Here is a 20,848-nt window from a genome sequence, read left to right on the forward strand (position 1 = left end):
AAGATCTTTATTATTATTACATTTATTTCAATCACATAAAACATGCATGGAGACCATGTAAAGGTTTCTATGTGTCTCTGCCAAGTTGCAACCAAACCTACGCCCTTGCTCTACATGCACTGCATTCTCATTTATTTAGACTGGACTCTATAGACTACTCCCTTATGAGGTCAATGAATTTCATTTCATTTCATTCTGTTTTCATGGATGCCTGGATGTTAAACTTAATTGTTGCACCTGGTAGAGCAGCCACACTGATTGTTTTACTGAAGATAAAATAATATGGACAGTTTTTCAACTCTCAATGATGCCGCAGTGATCGTTTGATTTTGGGACCTGAAGCGGAGTTTGGGTCCAGACACAACTACTGACGTCGGACTTAAAGACCGGATAGCAACATATAAAAACAAATGACATTTAAATTCTAAAAACATTACGCCAGATAGTGTAATATAATACCATTACACTGACTTTGATATAACTTTATGGTTACTTTAGTAAAATACATTGTATCTATGCAGTTATTTAACATTACTGCAGGGCTGAAGAAAAGTCTCTGCATGGTTATCTTGTTATTTTAACCCCGGGGCAAGGCTGTCATGTCACCAATTTATAATGTTGCAGTTTATCAAATTATAAGCAGAAGAAATGTTGGCATCACGTAACCAATTTGTAGTTTCTAAAGTTCATTACAGCAGAAATAATGATGATTACAGAGCACAGTGGACGGCCCATTGAAAGCACAGAGAGATTTGCAGATGCAGAGGGGCACTGCAATGTTACAGCACTAGGAAAGGATAATATCATGTTCTTATTAATTATTTTACTATGTTATTAACATAATACATAACATCAGAAATAATTGTGTTTTTTTAATAATTGTATTTGTTTGTTTGTTTGTTTTCTCTGTGTATACAAACTCTCTCCACCTCCTCAAACCGAGGCTTCAGTAGAGTATTCCACACCAGTGGGTAGCATATTACATTTTTGATGGATAATCAGAAACACCATAGCTCAGTGAAATAATGCTAATACTAATAATCATCACTAAAGATGAATAATTTTTGGAAAGACTCCTGTTCTCATTTCCATTAGAGATAAATAGAACAAACAGGATAAGTAAACTACCAGTTAGCATTATAAATTTGGCATAATGACTACACAGGAATAAACAGCTTTGCTGTTTTTAAAATCTGCCCACCAGCATCTGTCAAGCTCACCAGTTAAGACCATTTAACAATGAGGTTTGGGAACAGAGCTAAGCTCATCTTCCTGCTTTTTATTCACTGTACAGACTTCATTTAGATTTTATTTGTCAGCAAAAAACATCAGATAAATTTATTTCCTGTAATGTATCATCAAACAGAATGAATGTTAACACAGAGGTCAAATCAACATTTTTTATAACCTTAGCAGTATGTCGGTCCCCTCTTAAAACGTTGCCAAGAAGGTTTAAATCTCACATCAATGCATCTTACTTGGAAAGATCTTTCATCAAAGCAGCCATCAGGAGCACAGTTGTGTGTCTTTCATCTCTGGCATTTATTTCTCACCTGACAAGCCCGTTTTCCTGTCACTGACAAACTAATGCATCTTAGTCCTCATGCATATGATGAAGTCACTGCATGATATATAGGCTTGCTATGTGAGGAAAAGCAGTTTGCATGCTTGACGGTCTCTGGGAATTTACCACGGGCCCTACATGGCTGCCTGCTTCCAGTAATACATTAGCTTTTCAAGCAGACGAGTCAGTGCAGTCTGACTCACAGAGACGTTTTTGTTTCTTACTGTTACAAAAACCCGCTTTCACAGGAGTGTCAAGACAGTCAAGGACTCAAGTCAAAGTTATTTTTCTGAAAACCAAGACTGTTGTCAAATTGAAAGAGATTTATGTTAACACTTATGAGTAAATACTGAACTATTCTAAATTGTTTTTGTGTTTTTACTTATTTTATATGCTGATGGAGAACTGACTTGTTTATGTGTGAACCCACACAAACACAGGGACAACATGCAAACTCCACACAGAAATGCCCCGGCCAGATGGTGGGGATAAACTCAGGACTTTCTTCCTGTGAGGCAACAGTGCTAACTGCCACCACCAAGCTAACTTGGTGTTGTAGCTTAAACTGTGTAGTTCAGTTCCAACCGTTTACATACGACTTATTTTATGCTGTAACAAGCACATGCTTTATCATGTACACTTTCTCTTGAATTGGCTGCAGATGATATTCTTAGTGTTCTTAGTATTCCCTTATTGTGTAACTAGCTGTATGGCTTACACTACCCACAGCTCGTGACCATAGGTGAGGGTAGGGACATAGATCGACTGGTAAATTGAGTAATATTATTAGAAAACACTGCATGCATTTTAATTTCTATGCAGATGACACGCAGCTTTATTTATCCATGAAGTCATATGATACATAAAACACTATTTCTAAAATTGGATATATCCTGTATAAGAGTCATGCTGAAAAACTAGTTTTTTTATTCATGTATAACTTATAGACTGGACCACTTTGCTCTTAGTCTGCAAGCTTACTTGTGGTTCCAAGAGTTTTCAAAGGTAGAATGAGAGCCAGAGCAGGTTAACCCCTAAGCCTTCTCTCTAGGAGTAGAGTAGGCCCCTTTAACTCCCCCGATTAACTCATATTGCATCAAGTTGTCTCGAATACCAGTGGATACTGAGATTAAATTATAGTTGGCAATCATATAACAGTCTATCATGGATAAAAAAGAAAGCATTGTAATGCTACATCTTTGTGCACCTAAGGAATTTTAACAGAAATTCCAAAAATTAGATGAGATTACAAAACACGACAAATTTTCAGAAAATTGAATTACTCAATCAACACAGGCTGTATAGAAATGATCCATTATTCCTTTTTTAGTCCTGTTTGGAATGTCATCAGTAAATATAACACGCTACAATGTAGTGTAGAGAAGCTGTTAGCTACATGCACAGGGCATCATGTCTCGTGACCTGCTTAATCAGAGAGAAAAAGAGCCAATGTGCTTTTCTTGCCTGGTGAGCATAATACCTCATAGATGTTTGACGAAGAGGTGTCAGAAGAAAAGGTTTCCAAAATGGCAATTTGTTGTATCTATGAACTTAAAGGTGGTGCTAACGTTTTGCTGTTTGTCTATGCAACAAAGATAAGTACAAAAGCCAGAGCGCAATATTGCAGCAGCAGCACAAAATGTATCAAGTGTTTCCTCGTGAGCTTGCTGTAAAGCAAAGATGGCGGCTCAGGTGGTCGGTGGCTCTATCCCATCTCGAAGTGTCCTTGGACAAGATACTGAGTCCTGTGCTGCACCCAATGCATCCATGTGAATGAGGGCTAGACTATAGAACAAGTGACTTTTTTGAATGAAAATCTACACATCCCCCGTTTATCTGACCAAATGATTTTTTTATTTTTTTTGAGGGGGCAGGGTTGGAGGTCTACAGGGATCTCCTTACTTTATTTGTATATAAGATATAAATAATCCATTACATGCTGAGACTACGGCCAGGTTCGTGGACTTTTTGATAATTTCAACAGCTCTGTCTAAATATTCAAATTGAGCTGCATCAGCTTTCTCTGTAGAAAGAAAAGGATTGAGGTGGTGCAGGTTCTCCACCCAAAGTTACCTCAGACCTCTCTGTCATTTAATTTCCTTTTGACTAAAGATTACTCTTCTCCCCAAACAACCTGAATAGAGGGCAGAGTAAAGTTTAACAGTAAGCACTCATAAATCCCCAGAAGAAAGGATGTATATTTATACTTTCCAAGAGATTTGAATCCCAGTCTTTCTGTACGTTTCACATATGAGAGACAGCAAACAAAGGCTCAAAGCCACCTTCACATTTCAGCTGCAACGCTCCGAGTGTTGCAGCGGAGGAAATGAGCAGGCCTTACACAAGCTGCACCTGTACAAACAAGACAACCAATCACAGGTGTGCCTTTTGTCCAGGCCTGAAATAATGTAGCAAACCATTTATTTGTACGGAAATGGCGGTACATTAAAGACCACTCTTATAATACACAAGATATGGAAGCTTGTCGTCTGTGTGCAGTGCCTTGTCAAATATTTACACGCCACTCCCGACGCACCTACCGAAAGAGACAAAAGTAAAAAGCCTGTTGCTGTTTTGTTCTTAAGGAAGCATGCCAATCAACCCAGACAGCAGGAAAAAGTGCGCACCATTTTCAGGATGAAAATGCCCCAGGTGAGTAAATTTAAACGTGGGTCATCACACAGAAAAAGGAAAACAAACCCAAAAATAAATGCTACCAACCACAAATGTAAACTTTGTAAAGTCGCATACATTACAATGTCTAATAGCTTAATCATTAAAATTATTATAGATTCAATTCCAAATTTTGAGATTTATTGACTTTTTAAAGTACAAAATGATTGAATATATCAATAGAAGAGATAAACATATGATTTGTAAACAGGTACAGTCATTTCATGCTCCCTCAGATAGCTGTGGTATCTGTTTACATATAAACACTCAGATGGAGCTGGAATGAAGGGACACCTATGGAGGGGGGCCTCCATAGGTGTCCGCATCTGATTTTGGTATAAAGTGTGTTTTTACTATGCCAGATTCCCCTCTGCTTGCATAACATCTTTGGTTTACTGTCAAAACAGTGTGTCTGAGTATGTGAAAATGAGAATAATTGCATGGGCATCACAGTGAAGCTGCTGTGTCTAGGAATAAATGTTTAAGAAACAGCAATCAAGCAACTGTGTACCAGAAAACTCTAAAACTATTTACAGAAAACCTGATTCTGATTAGAATTTGTCCCCTGCTGACTAATCCCTTGAAATGGGGTCAAGTTTCTGCCACATTGGTCATACTTTCACATGCATTTTGGGAAGGGTTGGAGTATGGGGGGATCGTAACAGTCTGGTTGCGGAACAATAAGCTGGTTATCTTTAATGTATGAGATTTGGATTTTTGATGGGAGAGTAAATAAATGACTGTACAGAATCTCTCTTAACAAGCACAATAGCTGAAGCCACCTTTTTAGGTTCTTTGAATGGATTTCTAGCACACTTCATGCCTTGAAGCACATTGCTCTCTTACAGAAGCATAAATGAGGTTGTCCCATAGATGCATTGGAGTTTGTAGATGTTGTTTCTATTGGAATTGTCAGTGTAGCCGCGAGGCATCTAGTCTGCTGGAAATCTAAAGCAAAAGAGGATCCAAATCAGAGCTTCCCTTTGTGAACTCAAAGCACAATAAATCTTATAATGTCTGCATGGCATAATTTAACAGTACCTGACCATCCATGAAGGATAATCAAACTACATACTGAACTTATGAACTGAGATCTCTTTCTTCCCTTAATGAACACAAACACAATTCTCTTCAGTTTTATTGGCATTTATTCTAAAGGGAAAAATATAGAATTCAATAAATATTATGGCAACAACATTGACAAAGACATTTTGAAGGTGACATCAACATTCAAGAAAACGTGTGTATACACCGGGAAGAAAGGATTGGGAAAAGAAAATAGGGACTCGGGCGCTGAGCTGACAAATGTGACAGCACTGGCATTTGAACAAGCTAATTGAGAAACTGATGGTCACATTAAAAGTGCATCAATACCGTTGATATTTAAACAGCTTCGTCATTGCACTGTTGTTTGAGAGGAAGGAAAAAAACACTAGTTCAAAAACACTTGTTTCTCAAGACTAATTTTGAAATTGACACAAATCTCTTACATTATGTGATATTACTGCGGAGGTCATGATACTCAAACACTGAAATGACCCAAGGAAGAAAAAAAATACAATCATCCTTTCCGAGTTAAGGTCTGGTCACAGCATAAAGTCGAACAGCAAAATTCATCTCCAGAGGTTTGCGAAACGTGCAGTGCAGTGAGGGCTAGCAAGCTAACTGTAATCTGTATTGTGGCATTCATGGTATTCCAAATATCTGATAATCTCTTCTTTTAATACTGAAGAGGGCAAAGTCCTTCTAATTACGGTGAATGTATGTTTCTGCATTAAATCTGCGCCATAAGTATGACGTAACTCTTCTAAAGCCCTACGTGATAAACTGAAGTGCAGAAATGTACTAAAAATGTAACCTACACATTGAGTCAACATAGCCCACACAGGTACAAATGGTGGCAATACCATCTGCCACTAGCATAGGTTACATGGTAGACTCAGCATGTAAGTCTAAATTAAGCTTTAGCAAGTTTACCACATATCAGCAAAGTTCTTCATCCTTTGGTTGTCTCGCTCGTTTATTCAGTGACCAATACAGTAATCCAGTTTGCAGATATTTATGAGACAAAAACTGTTCCTGTCATGCGAATGGTTCATTCCTGCAGAGGTTTTCGTAGTCTAGCTAATCGACCACAGCTTCCTCCAATTTGGACATTTAGAGTAAGTTATTGTTGATCTTCTTCTGTTTGTGCTGTGATTCGTGACGCAAAGATTCCAGCCTGTTAAGATCGAGGGGATCCTCCAGAAGATGAGAAAGTAAGCCAAATACCAAAAACTCCAGTTTTTCTAATGTCACTTGGGGCTAGCTCCAAAAGCAAGTCCATCCCCAGAGACTACTATATTAAAATGCCTATATTTACAGCATTTATTAAACAAAAAAATAATAATATTTGCAGACTGGTACAGGAAACACTTTGAACCTTGATGACACCTCTTAACAGTTTTTATAACTCGTCCACCTGCATTCTTCTTAGTAGCCAGCAAAGGAAAAACTTCTCTGGCTGCAAAAACACACTGGTTGTAGGTCTAAGGTGAAACGGCTCTCAGCTCCTTTGTTCTGTGACGACCTTCTGATTTTATATGCTCAATTGCTAGAATTGGTTCATAATGAGAAAGAATTGTAATGATCCTCATTATAGAACGAAGGATATAGCTAACTACAACTGTTAGCTAGTTCACTAGCTAACAACCTGTGAATATACAGTCTCCATGGTCTCCATTGGTATCTCAGTCATATCTGCCTCTTGCGCTTCAAATCTAATTTCAAATCACCAAGATGGCAGCCGACTAGCTTACTAATCAGTAGGTGAAATCACACTTGCTACATCTATCTTTTATCTGTGGTTTGCTTCTGTTAATCCAAGTTACGTATCTGGATGCGAATATATCTTCATCCAGCTCAGATCTGGGAGCAAAATTCTAGTATTTTATCAGTCAATTGACATGTGTGTATTGTATTCAAATGGAGCTAGCTAACAAAGCTCGTTAGCATTAAGTCACAACTCCATCTTCTTGTCCAAAATGTAACTTTTCGTTCAAAAAAACCCAACATGGTTGTGGCTAGCATTAGGGTTGTGGATAAGTCACAGTGGCTATGTCCATATTTCATATACACTGTTCTATTTTTGGTTGCTAATTTTTGTTAAGCTAAAGCTCACTGGACCCATTTAGGGCCCAATAAAAGGGTTAAAGTACACCATTTCTGTTTTTGGGGAAAATAAAAGGCTAACCTGCACTGTTGCAGTGTGCATTTGTTTTCATGAGTCTATCCATAGCTGCTGATGTAAGAGAATGTAGTATTGGTTCAATCTCATCAGGATGAAAATAAAGCAATGACACAGTTATACACCAATGACTTCACATTACACCGACAACATATCAGAGACAGGGGACACTCAGCTTCATGTTTCCATTGAAAGAAATTAAGAAATAAATCTTCTAATCTGTTCTGCACACAGACTAACAGTTACAGGAGTAGAGGTGGGAGTGAATCAGTTTCAAACCACAGTGACGAGTTGTTGTATAAGCCCTCCGAGGAAGAAGTCTTTGATCCAGCACAAACAACAGCAGTTCCTCTTTATTTCCTCCCCCTGAGGCAGCACCCCCCTACCTACCACCCCATTGCCGGCTCTCGCTCTTATTCAGGAGACCACATGTTCCTACGCATCTTTTTATAAATGAGCATTTCCTAATGACATCGTTCCCCCTGCTCATTTCCTGTTAGCATGGAAAGCCTTGACTGCATCCGCTTTGTCCTCCCAGAGGAAGCAGGTCACATCCCCAGGCAGGTGATAGATAGCTTCCTCTTTTGGTGGGGCAGGGGTGGGGGCCGCGTTGAGTGGGATGCTTACTATGCATTGAGTTTTCATTGGTGCAGAGTATTCCAGTAACATGTACATGAATTAAGCTTATAGAACCCCTTTCCAGACAAATAAGGGGTCTTTAGCATGCAGGAGGGAGCATTGCCCCATAACTTCCTGCTTGCACTGTGCTCTGTCCTCATTCTCCTCAGTCTGATCTGATTTAGTCGGTGCAATCACATGACCGAGCAACTTTTGGCTTTGTCCTTCCGGAGGTCCGAGGCCACGGCCGCCAGGTCAGGTCTACCAGGCATGTGTGAAATCCTCTTGCTAGCACGGGCGGTCTTGCTGCGTTTGACGTTTTTGTTGTTTTTGTTGATGCAGGCCAGCGTGGCCACATGGAAAATGTCTCTGACGCTGTTTTCTGACTGCTGGGCCGAGCACTCGATGTAGGGCGCCGAGATCTGCTTGGCCATGCTGGAACCCTAAGAAGGAAAACGTTCAGGCTTACTGAGATTTTGTTTTTTGTAAAGAGCTTGCGTCAATAACGAAAGGATTTGCACACTTTCACAGGGGTCAATTAAACACGGCAATGACCTGATTAGAGTCAGGAAATTGGAACCATCTACCATTTCAAAATGTTCTTTTAATCTACAAACCTGGTCATAAGAAACTGGCGCTTGTCGATGGTTGGAAAGCTCCACAAGTGTGCTCAGATCGGTGCGCAGGTCCGACTTGCAGCCGACTAACAGCATCTTGGTGTTGGGACAAAACTCCTGGATCTCACCTTTCCACTGTGAAGAAAGACAAAATAGCCTCAATCATTCAGGAGTTCTGACATAAAAATAAAGTAAATTTTGTGTTTTAAAACAATGTTTTTCTTGTGAGTGTGTTCAAATGTTTGTTGCCCTAATAAAGAATTTGATGAAATCCCCCCCTCACCTGCCCTTTAAGTACAAAGGTTAAAGCTGCCACTTCCTGAAGCCCCTCATTGCTTTGAACCCTAGAAAGGAACTAGAAGTAATCTCCATGTTTCCTCCCTGACAACAATAAACACTCTGTGATCAATGGCATTTCTCTTGGGGCTTTAATCTGAGGCTAATGTGCCTCAGGGCTGGCTGTCTGGCTGGTCAGGGGATCAAGTTCATTGACATCTGAGGAGGAAGTTGGTTTGTAAAATGTGTCTGAACAACCTAAAAGCCTAAACCGAGGTTAAGTCTCATGTAGACATTCATCGTCTGAAACGCAGCCTTCGACTAGCACAGCTTTAAGCACTTTAAGCTTCAGTTCAAGCTTAGCAATTAGCTGTATATGACGTGTTCCCAATTACTCACGACAGGTTCAATTACAGTGTGCAACACAAGACAACAAATGGTTAGATAACTAATGTTACCCATCAAAGCGGCAGACTGAAAGGGCCAAAAAAATCTCAGTGCATCTGAGGTCATCTCTGTTCCTAATGAGCGAGACAAAACTGTTTCTGTCTCGACCGCTAATTCTGGTAAACGTGAGTTGCTTTGAGAAAACATTCCAGGTCGGCAGAAAGCAGCGCAAAAACAGGAAATGCCTTGCAAAAATAGGAGCACATGCCAGGTGTGTTTTAATGTGGGAAGATAATGACTTTTACATTTTGTAGTTTCTCCACCAGTCAGATGACTGACACCACCTGTGTTGCTTGATGTACAGCACAGGTTTGGACATGTGAGAATCAGCCAGTGACCACGTCCAGCCACAGCAGGGTTTTGACCTGACACTGAAGTCACATTACAGCTATACGACTTCACATGACTGAGATCACAGAAAAAAGAAATGACTGCAGACCTTTGATCCAGGCCTCTGTCACCAGTTCAGACAAAAATCAAAGTACTTGAGTGGAATGTTTAAAAATAGAGCTTAAAGACGTGTTTCCTGCATGGATTTGCCCGAGAGGAGCAACAAACCTTTTTCATTACGCTGTCGAGCGTTTCTGGGCGGCTGATGTCGAAACAGATGAGCACAGCATCGGAGTCGGGATAGGACAGGGGCCTCACGTTGTCATAGTATGGAGATCCTAAAACAAAGGAAAACAAGAAACTTGAACTGCATTCACACACTGTTGCGCAAGGACAAAACTGCTGTATGCATAACTGTGCGAGCAGCCTCTTTTGTTCCAACAGACAGCAAAGAAACACGTGGCCAGCTCAGGCTGAGAAATGTTCCTGATTTAATTTGCAGTTTTGCTATTATTGGATAATCTTCACAGGGATCCAGCTCAAGGGACATCAGAAGAAACTTGTCATCAGAGCTGCAGAACAGAAAACTGAATTACAGAGCTGGTTAGCAGAGGTGTTCTTATTTAAAACTTTGTAGATTTCATTTTTTATTGGAAGACCTGAAATATGTCTGGCATTGAAGGCTTTTGCTTAAACAAATGAAATAACAGTATTCGAGTGAGGGGCAGGATCAAAGTCTGTTTCAAGAAAGCACAAGGAAGACCAAATTATCACTTGAGCACTACAGATAGTTATTCTCATACGTCATGATTGCAGCTCAGCCATAATCCATGGCAACTAGGCGAGAAAAACAAATAGTGCCGCATCAGTAGAAAAAAAATGTGCTGACTACAACAAGATCGTTTACTGAAACAGAAAATCTCTCTGAAGGAATAGAACTTCAGAGTGAGGAAATGACTCCCTCCTCAAATTGAAACCATGTGCAAGGGCGACGCCCATCTCACCGCCTGACTGAAGCGCATCGGAGGTTGGGGGGAGGGGAGCTTGCCGTCATGTCAAGGTGAGTCAAGATCACATGGCAAGCAAGAAGTGACCACACACACAAGCAGCTGCCAAGAATCTGGGGAATTTTGTTTTTGGTAACTTTAGGTTCCCTTGGGAGGTCTTTTATAAACACGGCTGCAGAGAAAATTCTGGAATGCACTGGTTCACACACACACACACACACACACACACACACACACACACACACACACACACACACACACACACACACACACACACAGTGCTGGTGTTCCTAATCTAAACAGTCTGGATGGGAGATGACATCGTTTTAAACAATGCTTCCAGGCCTGGGCCCCACACAACAAAGCACGACTAAAGTGTGTGTACAGACATCTCAAATATCCATGTCCATAATGTTCCACTCCATGCATATGCAGGAGATCCCAGTTATTATATAGAATTACACAAGAATTAATATTGCATGTAATTCAACACTTGGCATGAAAAATTGCACATTAAGCTTTGGTAATGGCAGAACTGCTTTTCATTTAGCAATGTTTACAAAAAAAATGATCTTAGCCAACATATACACATTTTATTACACTAAAAATTACATTAAATGTAAACTAACACAATAATTTTACAGACTGAGGAGAAAAGCTGCTAAGACATTGCACTTCATTATTTTGCATTTTCTGTCATTAGCTGTCAGTCATTAACAACTGCTAAATGTTTTAATTCCTTTCAATTGTTAGCAAGAATTGATAGCAGTTCTTGCTAATTTGCTTTATGAATAGGAAGTTTTCACAGTTGAAATATTCATAAGCAAGTTATCTGGGCCACCAAAGGGCCGTCATTCATTGCAGTATGTGGGCCATCTGTAGGTGATGTGCAGCCACAGGCCAGTTGTAGACACACTGCTGGCCCTGTGCTGGCCCAGAACAGTTTCAGCTCTGGCCCCAGATGTCAGCCTAATGTGTACCTTAATCAAGCCATGCAATAACAACATGTGCCAGAACATGCAAAACAGTGCAAAAGTAACATGCCGAAACTCTGTTCAGACAGTGAATGGACTGATTTTTATATAGCGGTTTTCTACTCTCCCAGTTTACTCAAAGTGCTCTATACAACATGCCACATTCACCCACTTTCGCTTAACTGAGTGCTTCAACTACATTCATACACATTCTCACTCTTGACACGCAGACTGGAGGAGCCAGGGATCGAACCACTAACCTTCCGATCAGTTTGTAACCTGCTCTACTACCTGAGATATGGCATGCCATCGCATAAACAGTGGCGTCATTGCCAGACCTGGCACACATCTGGTGGATATACACTCAGCCAAAACACCAGTCAGTCCGAAGTGCCAGCTTGATTCTAGATCTGGGCCAGACCTGTTTTCTGTAGGCCTGGGCCACATAAACCAAGCCACAATCAAGCCAGAAATGGCATGCCATCACATAGACAGTGCCATCTATGCCAGGCCTGGATGACATATGTCTTTTCATGTCAGGAGTCAGCCAGCAGTGCCGACTTGATACCAGATCCTGGCCAGACCTGCTTGATGTGTGGGCACTAACACACACACAGACACAGTTACTTTACCAACTGACCCCTGAGCTCCTAAGTGTCCCTCAAACCTCATTCAGGGATCCACTCCTCATTTCTGAGGACAGAAAGTGCACATTCCCTTGGTTTCCTTCCATAAAAGGTATTTACATCCATGTCCTCTAACTATGAGTAGATTGTAAAGTAAAAAAAACGTTGACTATGATCATATAAATGCACACAAACACATCTCTACACACATATGCAAATGCATTATATTGCCTGAAAAAAAAAAAAAAAAAAAAAATATCAGGCTTACTGCGCAGTGTTGCCTTGAGGCAACGAATGAAAATTAACAGTTTTACTGTATAAATAAATTTTAAAAAGTAGAACTAACAAATATGCTTCTTAACATATTCATGCACATACAAGTATTTTTAATATACATTTATTTCACTATAAACATGTAAAATAGTGATCTTTATCTTGCCTCCTAATGGAGAGGTCTCTCATGTACTGCAGCTTGCAGAAAGGGGTCCTGCCCCCCTCCCCCAAATGAAAGTCACACCACCTTCAACTTATCATTTTATTGGAAAGAGATGTGCCTGGCAGCATTATTTGAAAAAAAAAAAAAAGTTTTTCTTTTTTGAAGGGCCAGTGTAAGGCATGAAAATGTGGTTTGTTGCCTCAGGGCAACGCTATGCAGTAGAGGGTTAGTAAGTCTGGGACCTGTCTTGACCTTTGTGGACACTCCCGGTGAGATCATGGGTTCAGTCACTTGTTTTGGGTCAATTGGTAGTTGTCAATCACAAGTCGTTAGCCAATAAGCATGTGGTTTCTCAGTCAGAACCACCTTTCTTGTCGCATCCAGTGTCATGTCGAGGTAGCCACATGTGTGTTTTCAGGATAGGTTTATTTTGCAGTAGATTTATCACCCTCATCGGTATATTGTGTGTATCCGTTCAACTCCTTAACAGTTGTGGTGGACTTCCCAAGAAGGCGGTCGCCTTTCCCAAACATGGGACAAACGAAGTATTTCCAGTCTTAACAGTAAAATCCACAGTATCACCATTACAAAAGTTAAACTTCATGAGCTAACTTATACAGTCTGATATATTGGCTCAAAAAGGATTATGATTATGATCTTGGCCTATCAAAGACGTGTTTGCATTGATGCATATAACCTGAATTTTTTTGCTCCCTATTAATCTGTACCTGCTCCTAAAATCTAGTGTTGGAATGAACTGAATAAATTATTTTGATGTCTTGATCTAAACAGTGTAGTTTGGATGGGAACTCTGAGTGTTTTGGAAAGCTGCCTGATAGGTGATACCGCCTAAACAAAAGGCCAGATGCTGAACTGTTATCAAGGGAGCACCGCAAATACAAGGCGAGGAGGAAGGTGGTATCCCCCACAAGACCACAAGAATTTATTTCTTTCATGACCGTCTCGCAATCGATCATGACCACAATGGGTTGTTTGATTGTTTTTATTCCAGAGCTCGTAGCCTGGAACAAATCAGTGGAAAAATAAAACCTTGCGACTAAAAGGGCATGCTGTAGAATCGGTTGACATTTCACAATGAATAGACTGTTTTTATTAACCTAATGAGAGGAAATGCGTATCTGAGCTGCAGTGTGAAGTTGCTGTGCTATTATGTCTGCACATATTTCTGTGAATTTACCTCCACGTTAGTGCATTTATAGCAATAAATCCAACGTAAATCCACTGCAATTTCAACATGGTGCATTTAAAATTCGACCCTCTATGGAAGCGTTTTGCTAATAACTTTTAATAGCAGATGTTTCCTTCTTTGTTAGCTGTTTAGAGTCGTTACTGCATTAGCTCTGCATCTGAGACCAGCCTCTGCTTTGAGGTCATCTTCCTGCCAAGTGGAAAGATAAGAGGAAATCCCACAGCTAACACACACACAAAGACCTGGTAACTGTCATCTAATTAGCTCCTGTCATTGTTCTCCCACAGGATCTCTAAATCTGGAAGAAAGACACACACCCTGTCCTCCCTTATTCTGTCCTTTCGATATGTCCTCCATCCTCTCTCGCCTCCTATTAACCATAGCCTGTCTTGTTGTTGGGCACAATGACATAAGCAGAAACTGTAGAATGCCACTAAATGCTCACTGTTGTTGTGATCAAGAAATAAATAAAGCTCTTGTGCTTTTTCAGCCCACTTTCCACAATAGCTTGGATAAAAAGCACCACTTAATGCAATGAATCTACATGAAATAATGTGGAAAACACATTCTGGTCTATTCATGCAATCTCAAAATATTCCATAATATTTAAAAAAGACATACAACTTCACACAATAACAGCTTTTGCTTTATCTCACACAAGCACATGCAGACCTGAGGTAAGCCAGCTGTGGCTGACAGTCTACAGTCTGGATGTATGGCAACAGATCTGCAGGCCTGCTGGTTTACTGCATAGCTAACATAGCTGAGCAGAACGGAGCTGCTGGGCGGTGAGCTTGTGTGTGCATAAATACATAAAAAGAGGCATTAGGCCTTTGGGGGACACCTGTGGAAACAACAGACGTTGACAGGCACGTCTAGAAATACAGCACTAGCAAGTTTATACGGCTCGCCTGCCAAGCACACGCACTACAATTTGCACTTATACACTTATGACTATCTGCTGTAGTTGCTGTGGTTACCATGATATTTATTGCTGTAAATCTAAAATCTGGACATGAAGGATTAATAAAGTAACCTTTGGTATCACAAAATATGCTCAAATATAGCAGGTTAACAAAAGATATCTTTGGACGCAATTTAATAATTCAGTGTGTACTGTGTTAAATAGCCAAGTCTAATATAGCAATACCATTGTAACACACTGGTATGTTGTGTTAACACATGGAAGTGGTAACTGGATGTACTGGTACTTATAGAGCACATTTATACTCAGTTTGAGCACTCAAAGCACTTTCTACTACGAGTCCCACCCACTTTTACAGTGCGTCCATCTATAGCCTAGCACTTTTATCACACTCACACTGGATGTGTAGGGGGCAACCTGAGCCACTGTCGCCCCTGTTGTGCATGTGTGTTATGTTAAAGTTCACTATGATGCACTACAACATGCTCTAATACCTTATAAAGTATATTATTGAAAGTTATGCAACATATAATAGGTGACCAACCATTAAGATTTAGCATTATAAATGTGTGTCATGTGTCTTAATACATACATAATACTTCAAGAAGCCTGGAGAACTATTCCTGAAGACTACTTAATTGAAAGACAAAAAAAACCTTCCCAAATACTTCAGCAAATGTTGCCAATTTCCAATGAAATTTTAAAAACTGACTTTTCCTCCGTATATTGGATTTATATTTCTTCATGTTTCAATAAATATAAAGAAGCTAGAGGTGGCTCAAGATTACTGCTTTGTACTTTATACTGTACCGTTTCAGTACATCACGGCACATTACGTTACACTAGGATCGATTGCAGTGTAGCTAAATTTGTTTAAGATACAATACTATCTTATGGCACTCCATGAGCCATGATAAAGTCTCGAAATCAGTAACTGAAGAAAGTCCACCAGAAAGGCTGAAAACAGGAAATCTATTTCCCTTCTCAAATTGTGTAATCCGGCTGAAAGAAACTTCCTGAAAAGACATTGAGATATGATAAACTTTACTTATACAAGCTTTCGAGAGGTTACTTTGGCCACAATAACAAAGTACAAATTGGGTAAGAGTCAAGAGTCGGGCCAAACAGGATGCTGGTGAAGCATTTAGGACAGTCAGATGTTTCTCAGTGATGGACTGGCAGGACACGTGCACAGGGAGCCAAGAATGCAAAGTGCTCAGTGTGAAGGCCGGACATGGATTTTAATGTCAGGTGTTTAAAAAAAAAAAAAAAAAAAAAAAGTCCTTCCATGACATTAGCAGACAGGAAGTCCATTAATCTCTCCCAGGATCCCACTGCCCTTCAGTTCATACACTGCTTCACCATCACCATCCCATTGTCGGTCAGCAAATTCTACCGTGATTCGATTTCTCCCCTCTGGAAACGAGGTAAGGCTTTAGTGATCCACACCACTTCTCTTTCACTGGCTGAGGATCTGGGCCTGCTGGGTACAAAGGGGGTCTTTGTAGTGGAGGAAGTAGAAACCTTTAGTCTGAGGAATGCCAGACATGCGGCTCCAATTCGCTGAACCCAGAAATGTGATCCAATCCAACAATGGTTAGAGACTGAAGAATCGGGGGGAGTGTGTGTGTGTGTGTGTGTGTGTGTGTGTGTCAGAGAGAGAGTAGCAGAGGAGCTTACTGAGTGAATGCAAAAGTCCCATAGTTAAGCTGTCCTGCACTACATGGGAAACAGGACATGTGATATGCTCTAGTAACTATAGAAGGGAAAGATGATCTGTCTGCTCTGACCAAGCTCTGCTATTATGCATCTTCCATTACAACTCCTTTATCTGTCTTTCTTCCCATTTTGCAAAGTGGGTCAACTTTGAATGTGCGCAGTAAACAAAAAAACTATTTTCCCCATATATATATTCCCTGTGATAAATATTGTCAAATGAGATCCACTGGGTCTGATGTTTCCCATTGGGATTTCTAGAACTGGAAAAGTCTGAACTCCTCTAGTTCTTGTATTTTTCCTGTTAAGCTCGAAAACGTATTTGTTGTAGCTTTGGGAAACTGCCTAACAGTTGGAACAACTGTGCACGACCAATTTCGGAAGTATGAAAATACTAAGCCGTTTCCTGCAGTTCAGTTCCAGCGTAAGTATATTATGAATATTTCAACTGTGAAAAGTGCAAAATCAGTTTAAAGCAATCTTCTGTGAGCCTCGGATTAGTACAGAAACAATTAGTTGATTGACAGGAAATGAAACGACAGCAGTTTTGAAGTTGCTTTCATCGACATTTTAATATAAACAAAGAGGTCATATGACCAAAGAAAGTCTCCGGTCTCCTTTAGCTCGACTACTTGGCCTTTTAGCATCTTTCAGCTTGTTGTTTTGGTCTAACTGCTCATAGCTTTACAGTCTTGGTCTTTTTTAATGACTGTTTCCAGGTGCAACGAGCAGCTGTTTTCAGAGAAAGGATACATTTTTAAAAACAACAAATGCCACAGCAGAGCAGATTGGCTTGCAGCTGGTGGTCACAGCAGGAGCTGATGGAGACCAAAACAGAGAGCGAATATAATGTATGTAGAAATGGGTCACCTAAACCAAAGCTCTGTGAATGTTTCGTTTTTTGCTTGATGTTCCAACACCAAGGGGTTAAAAATGAAACCCACTGAATAAGGGGAAAAAGTCGGAGCCATCATTTGTAAAAAGGGTAACTCCTACTTGGTGGTTGCTTTCCAAATCTAAGAATTTGATGCTTGAATTGGGGTTTTTTTTTTTAATCTTTTGTGGGGTTGGTGTATTTTCTGATTTGAAAAAAAATAATCCATGCTCATTTCCAAACGAGAAAAGACCTAAGGCATGCAGGTGCTGAGCCACAGGGGTTGCTCTGTTTACCCACACGGTTTTCCTATCCTCCTGTTTGACTCTCAAACAAGCACTTTTCCTGCTCATTCAGACACGGAGGCAGACAGGCAGACAACGTAAACCACTTCCCCTGTTGGTGAAAGAAGCATCAAAGGCTCGCGCCTTGGCCCCGGCGGACCTCACCCTGAGACTGGGGTGGCAATGCTACAGCAGACAAGTAGGTTGGGGAGAGGGGGGCAAATGGAAGGCTGTATAACTGGCAGGAATTTACCTTAATGGGCCGAATTACTCCCTTCACCATCCCCTTTAAACACAAACACATAAACAGCAGGCTGCTCATTAGGCCACTCATCACTGCAGAACAAAGACCACCTCGGTGTGTGTGTGGAGGTGTGTGTTTGAGAGGGAGGGGAAGAGCGGGTGGCAGTCCACAATGTTTGTCTTCCTCCCTTCGTGTTGGTCTTTGTCAGAGTGCAGGCCTGGGTCTCACACACACACACACACACACACACACACACACACACACACACACACACACACACACTCAGGAGATAAGGGATCAATTGGATTGGCTGTGGCAGATGGGGGTTTCAAAAAAAAAAAAAAAAAAAAAAAAGGAGAAAAAAAAAGGAGAAAAAAAAAGGGACCAGTCAAGCTGAAAGCTGCATCAATTGGTCACTGTGTGTGTGTGTGTTCGTGTGCTGGGTGTGGGTTTGGAGTGAAGGTAGGGGTGGGTTGGTATAGGGGTATCTGGCACCTTCTAAAATCCAATGATCTAATAGGAAACCACCCCCAACCCTCCTTTTATGAAACAGAGAGAAAAAGAAAAATGGCTCCAGGCAGGCAGCCAACACAATTCAATAAAAGAAAATTCTCACTCGGGCCAGTCTTCATTTCTTCGCCTTTCCACATTTACACACAAAACTGGAGGGATGAAGGAATTTTCAATTTGATGTCCTTGTTTCACTTTCTTGTAGAGTTACTGAGGCGGCAAAGGAGCGCCACTCTGCAGATGCTTTTACTTTCATTTGCTGTGAAGTATAAAACAGCTTAGAAATCTGGATTTTAAGAAGCTGCTGTTGGATTTTCCGGTCTGACGTTTCAGAAAGAAAGAAAGATCTCAAGCTGACCTCGATCTTCAAGTTACCCAAACGTCACTCAGGAATTCCAGGCCAGGGATTTTCCTCTCATTCCCACACAAACACCACATGCTCACACACATGAAACATACACCTCGCTGCTGTGCTATTCAGTGCTCAGGCAATGATCGATGGGAAAATGGGTTTGTTTACGCACACGCACACACACGATGCTGGTTTTCAGAGCCCAAACACAAAGTCTAACCCGCAGGAGATTAAAAAGAAAAAAAGCTGCTGAGCCAATGTTGCTCAACCTTCCCGAAAAGCACAGGAAGCAGGATGAATTTCAAAGTGTGTTCACCAGATGTATGAATATGAGCTTCGTTCGGCCTATCATTATGTTTCCTTTCCTGTTTCCACTTAAGCTTTGCTCAGCTGGGAGGAATTCATAAATCAGATCCATTCCACTGAGGCGTTCCTGCGCTCGAACTGAGCTACGAGGCTGAACGTTTCCATGTAGGTAAAAGGTAAGCCCCGATCTAATCTGAGGGGAAACGTGCGGTTTCGAGGAACAGCGACTCCAGACTATGGGAAAGGATTAACTGTGCTACATTGATTAAAATGGGTCAGAGATTAATTTCATTATTTGAGAAAAAACAAAGCTGCCCTGGGACTCTCCTGTCTCCTGATTTGGACATTCTGGGCTAAAACCTGTTATTTATTTATGATGCAGTCAAACATGGGTGAATTCTACCCCACAAAGTTAATAATAAACTAGCTCCATATCATTCAAATCAGCAACTGAGTGACTGATCACAGAGATGCATGTTAGAACATGTCCACGCCACGCCACAAATGACACAAGGTGACACTTGGAGCATGAGTCAGACAGAGAGGTTGTTGGAAGTGAGGATTACCTGAGGTGTCCCACAAACTGAGCTCGATCCTCTGCGTGTCGATTTCAAAGCTGGCTGTGTAGTTTTCAAACACAGTGGGGACGTAGCTCTGCAGGAAACATTTAGAAGAGGGGAGGTCAGGGAGGAAGCCTGTCAGGTTTTAAACTTTGAAGAAACTGAGCAACGTTAGATTTATTACCCTATTAACACGATCGTGTACTACAAAGGTGTTGGTACTACTACGTTTGGATTTCAGCCAAAACTCATCCCAACACGTATCAAGCACTACAACATGAATGTCCTTCATCACTACTGGAACAATCCACGTGACACAGCCAGGTTCAGAAGAACAATGAGATGCGCTGGTCGTGGTATCAGTGTGTGTTATTAACATGCATCATGTCCAGCAGGCTGCAGGGTCTCACCTCAGGGAAGCAGTCTTTGGCGAACACGTGAAGCAGCGCAGTCTTCCCGCACTGGCTGTCCCCCACCACCACTATCTTACACTTCACACTCTGACTGGGATCCATGCTGGATTTCAGAGATAACTTCTGACACGGGCGTCTCTCCTTCATTGATTTGAGTCGTTTTTAAAAATGAGTCCAATCCTGGGTAGGTGTGTGTGAACCGTCGAGAAGCAGCTGGTCTCGGTGCGTCCAAGCCTGCGCGCCTGCTCTCCTCCCCCGGTGTCTCCGCCTGCTCTGAGCCGGTAAATTCCATTTGCCTACATTTATAACGTCGCAGGAGCCAATGGCAGCAGCTCTCCGTCCGTCGGGATGAGACACGTCCCTCCCTTCGTCCAGCGAGCCTCCACACAGACGCACGCCGGGCCAGGCACCGTGATGGCGCCCCCGTTTGGACTACACACAGACCTCAGCTTCAACATCAAAACAATAAAACACAAACTAAGATATTTTTTTAAATCAGTAAAGTAAATCAGATTATAGTTTCCATTTGCCAGTTTTTTAGAGTGAATTGTGCGCAAAATTTAGACTTACAAGAAGAGCAGCGCCAGTATAAGGCAATTCAAACTATTTATGTTGCCTTTCCTTTATATACTATAACATGATTTTATAAAATAGTGACTG

General features: G+C 41.1%; 1 protein-coding gene across 1 annotated transcript; it reads right to left on the reverse strand.

The window, feature by feature from the left end:
* Nucleotides 1–5,367: 5,367 nt before the first annotated feature.
* Nucleotides 5,368–20,473, reverse strand: rnd3a (Rho family GTPase 3a). The gene is made up of 5 exons (XM_040051499.1): nt 20,186–20,473; nt 19,782–19,869; nt 9,980–10,089; nt 8,699–8,833; nt 5,368–8,524 (listed from the first exon to the last, which is right to left on the reverse strand). The coding sequence occupies exons 1-5, from the start codon at nt 20,333–20,335 to the stop codon at nt 8,276–8,278; spliced, it is 732 nt and encodes a 243-aa protein (XP_039907433.1). The 5' UTR covers nt 20,336–20,473; the 3' UTR covers nt 5,368–8,275.
* Nucleotides 20,474–20,848: the final 375 nt, after the last annotated feature.

Source organism: Simochromis diagramma, unplaced genomic scaffold, assembly GCF_900408965.1.
Source record: "Simochromis diagramma unplaced genomic scaffold, fSimDia1.1 OVJJ01000107.1, whole genome shotgun sequence".
NCBI lineage: Eukaryota > Metazoa > Chordata > Actinopteri > Cichliformes > Cichlidae > Simochromis > Simochromis diagramma.

What these genes read in the sequence shown, in the direction of transcription:
- rnd3a (XM_040051499.1), bottom strand. Translation starts at nt 20,335, where the DNA reads ATGAAGGAGAGACGCCCGTGTCAGAAGTTATCTCTGAAATCCAGCATG. An exon ending in CCAAAGACTGCTTCCCTGAG is followed by an intron (nt 19,870 to 20,185) that starts GTGAGACCCTGC and finishes TGTTTCCTGCAG; the next exon opens with AGCTACGTCCCCACTGTGTT. An exon ending in CAGTTTGTGGGACACCTCAG is followed by an intron (nt 10,090 to 19,781) that starts GTAATCCTCACT and finishes CCTTTGTTTTAG; the next exon opens with GATCTCCATACTATGACAAC.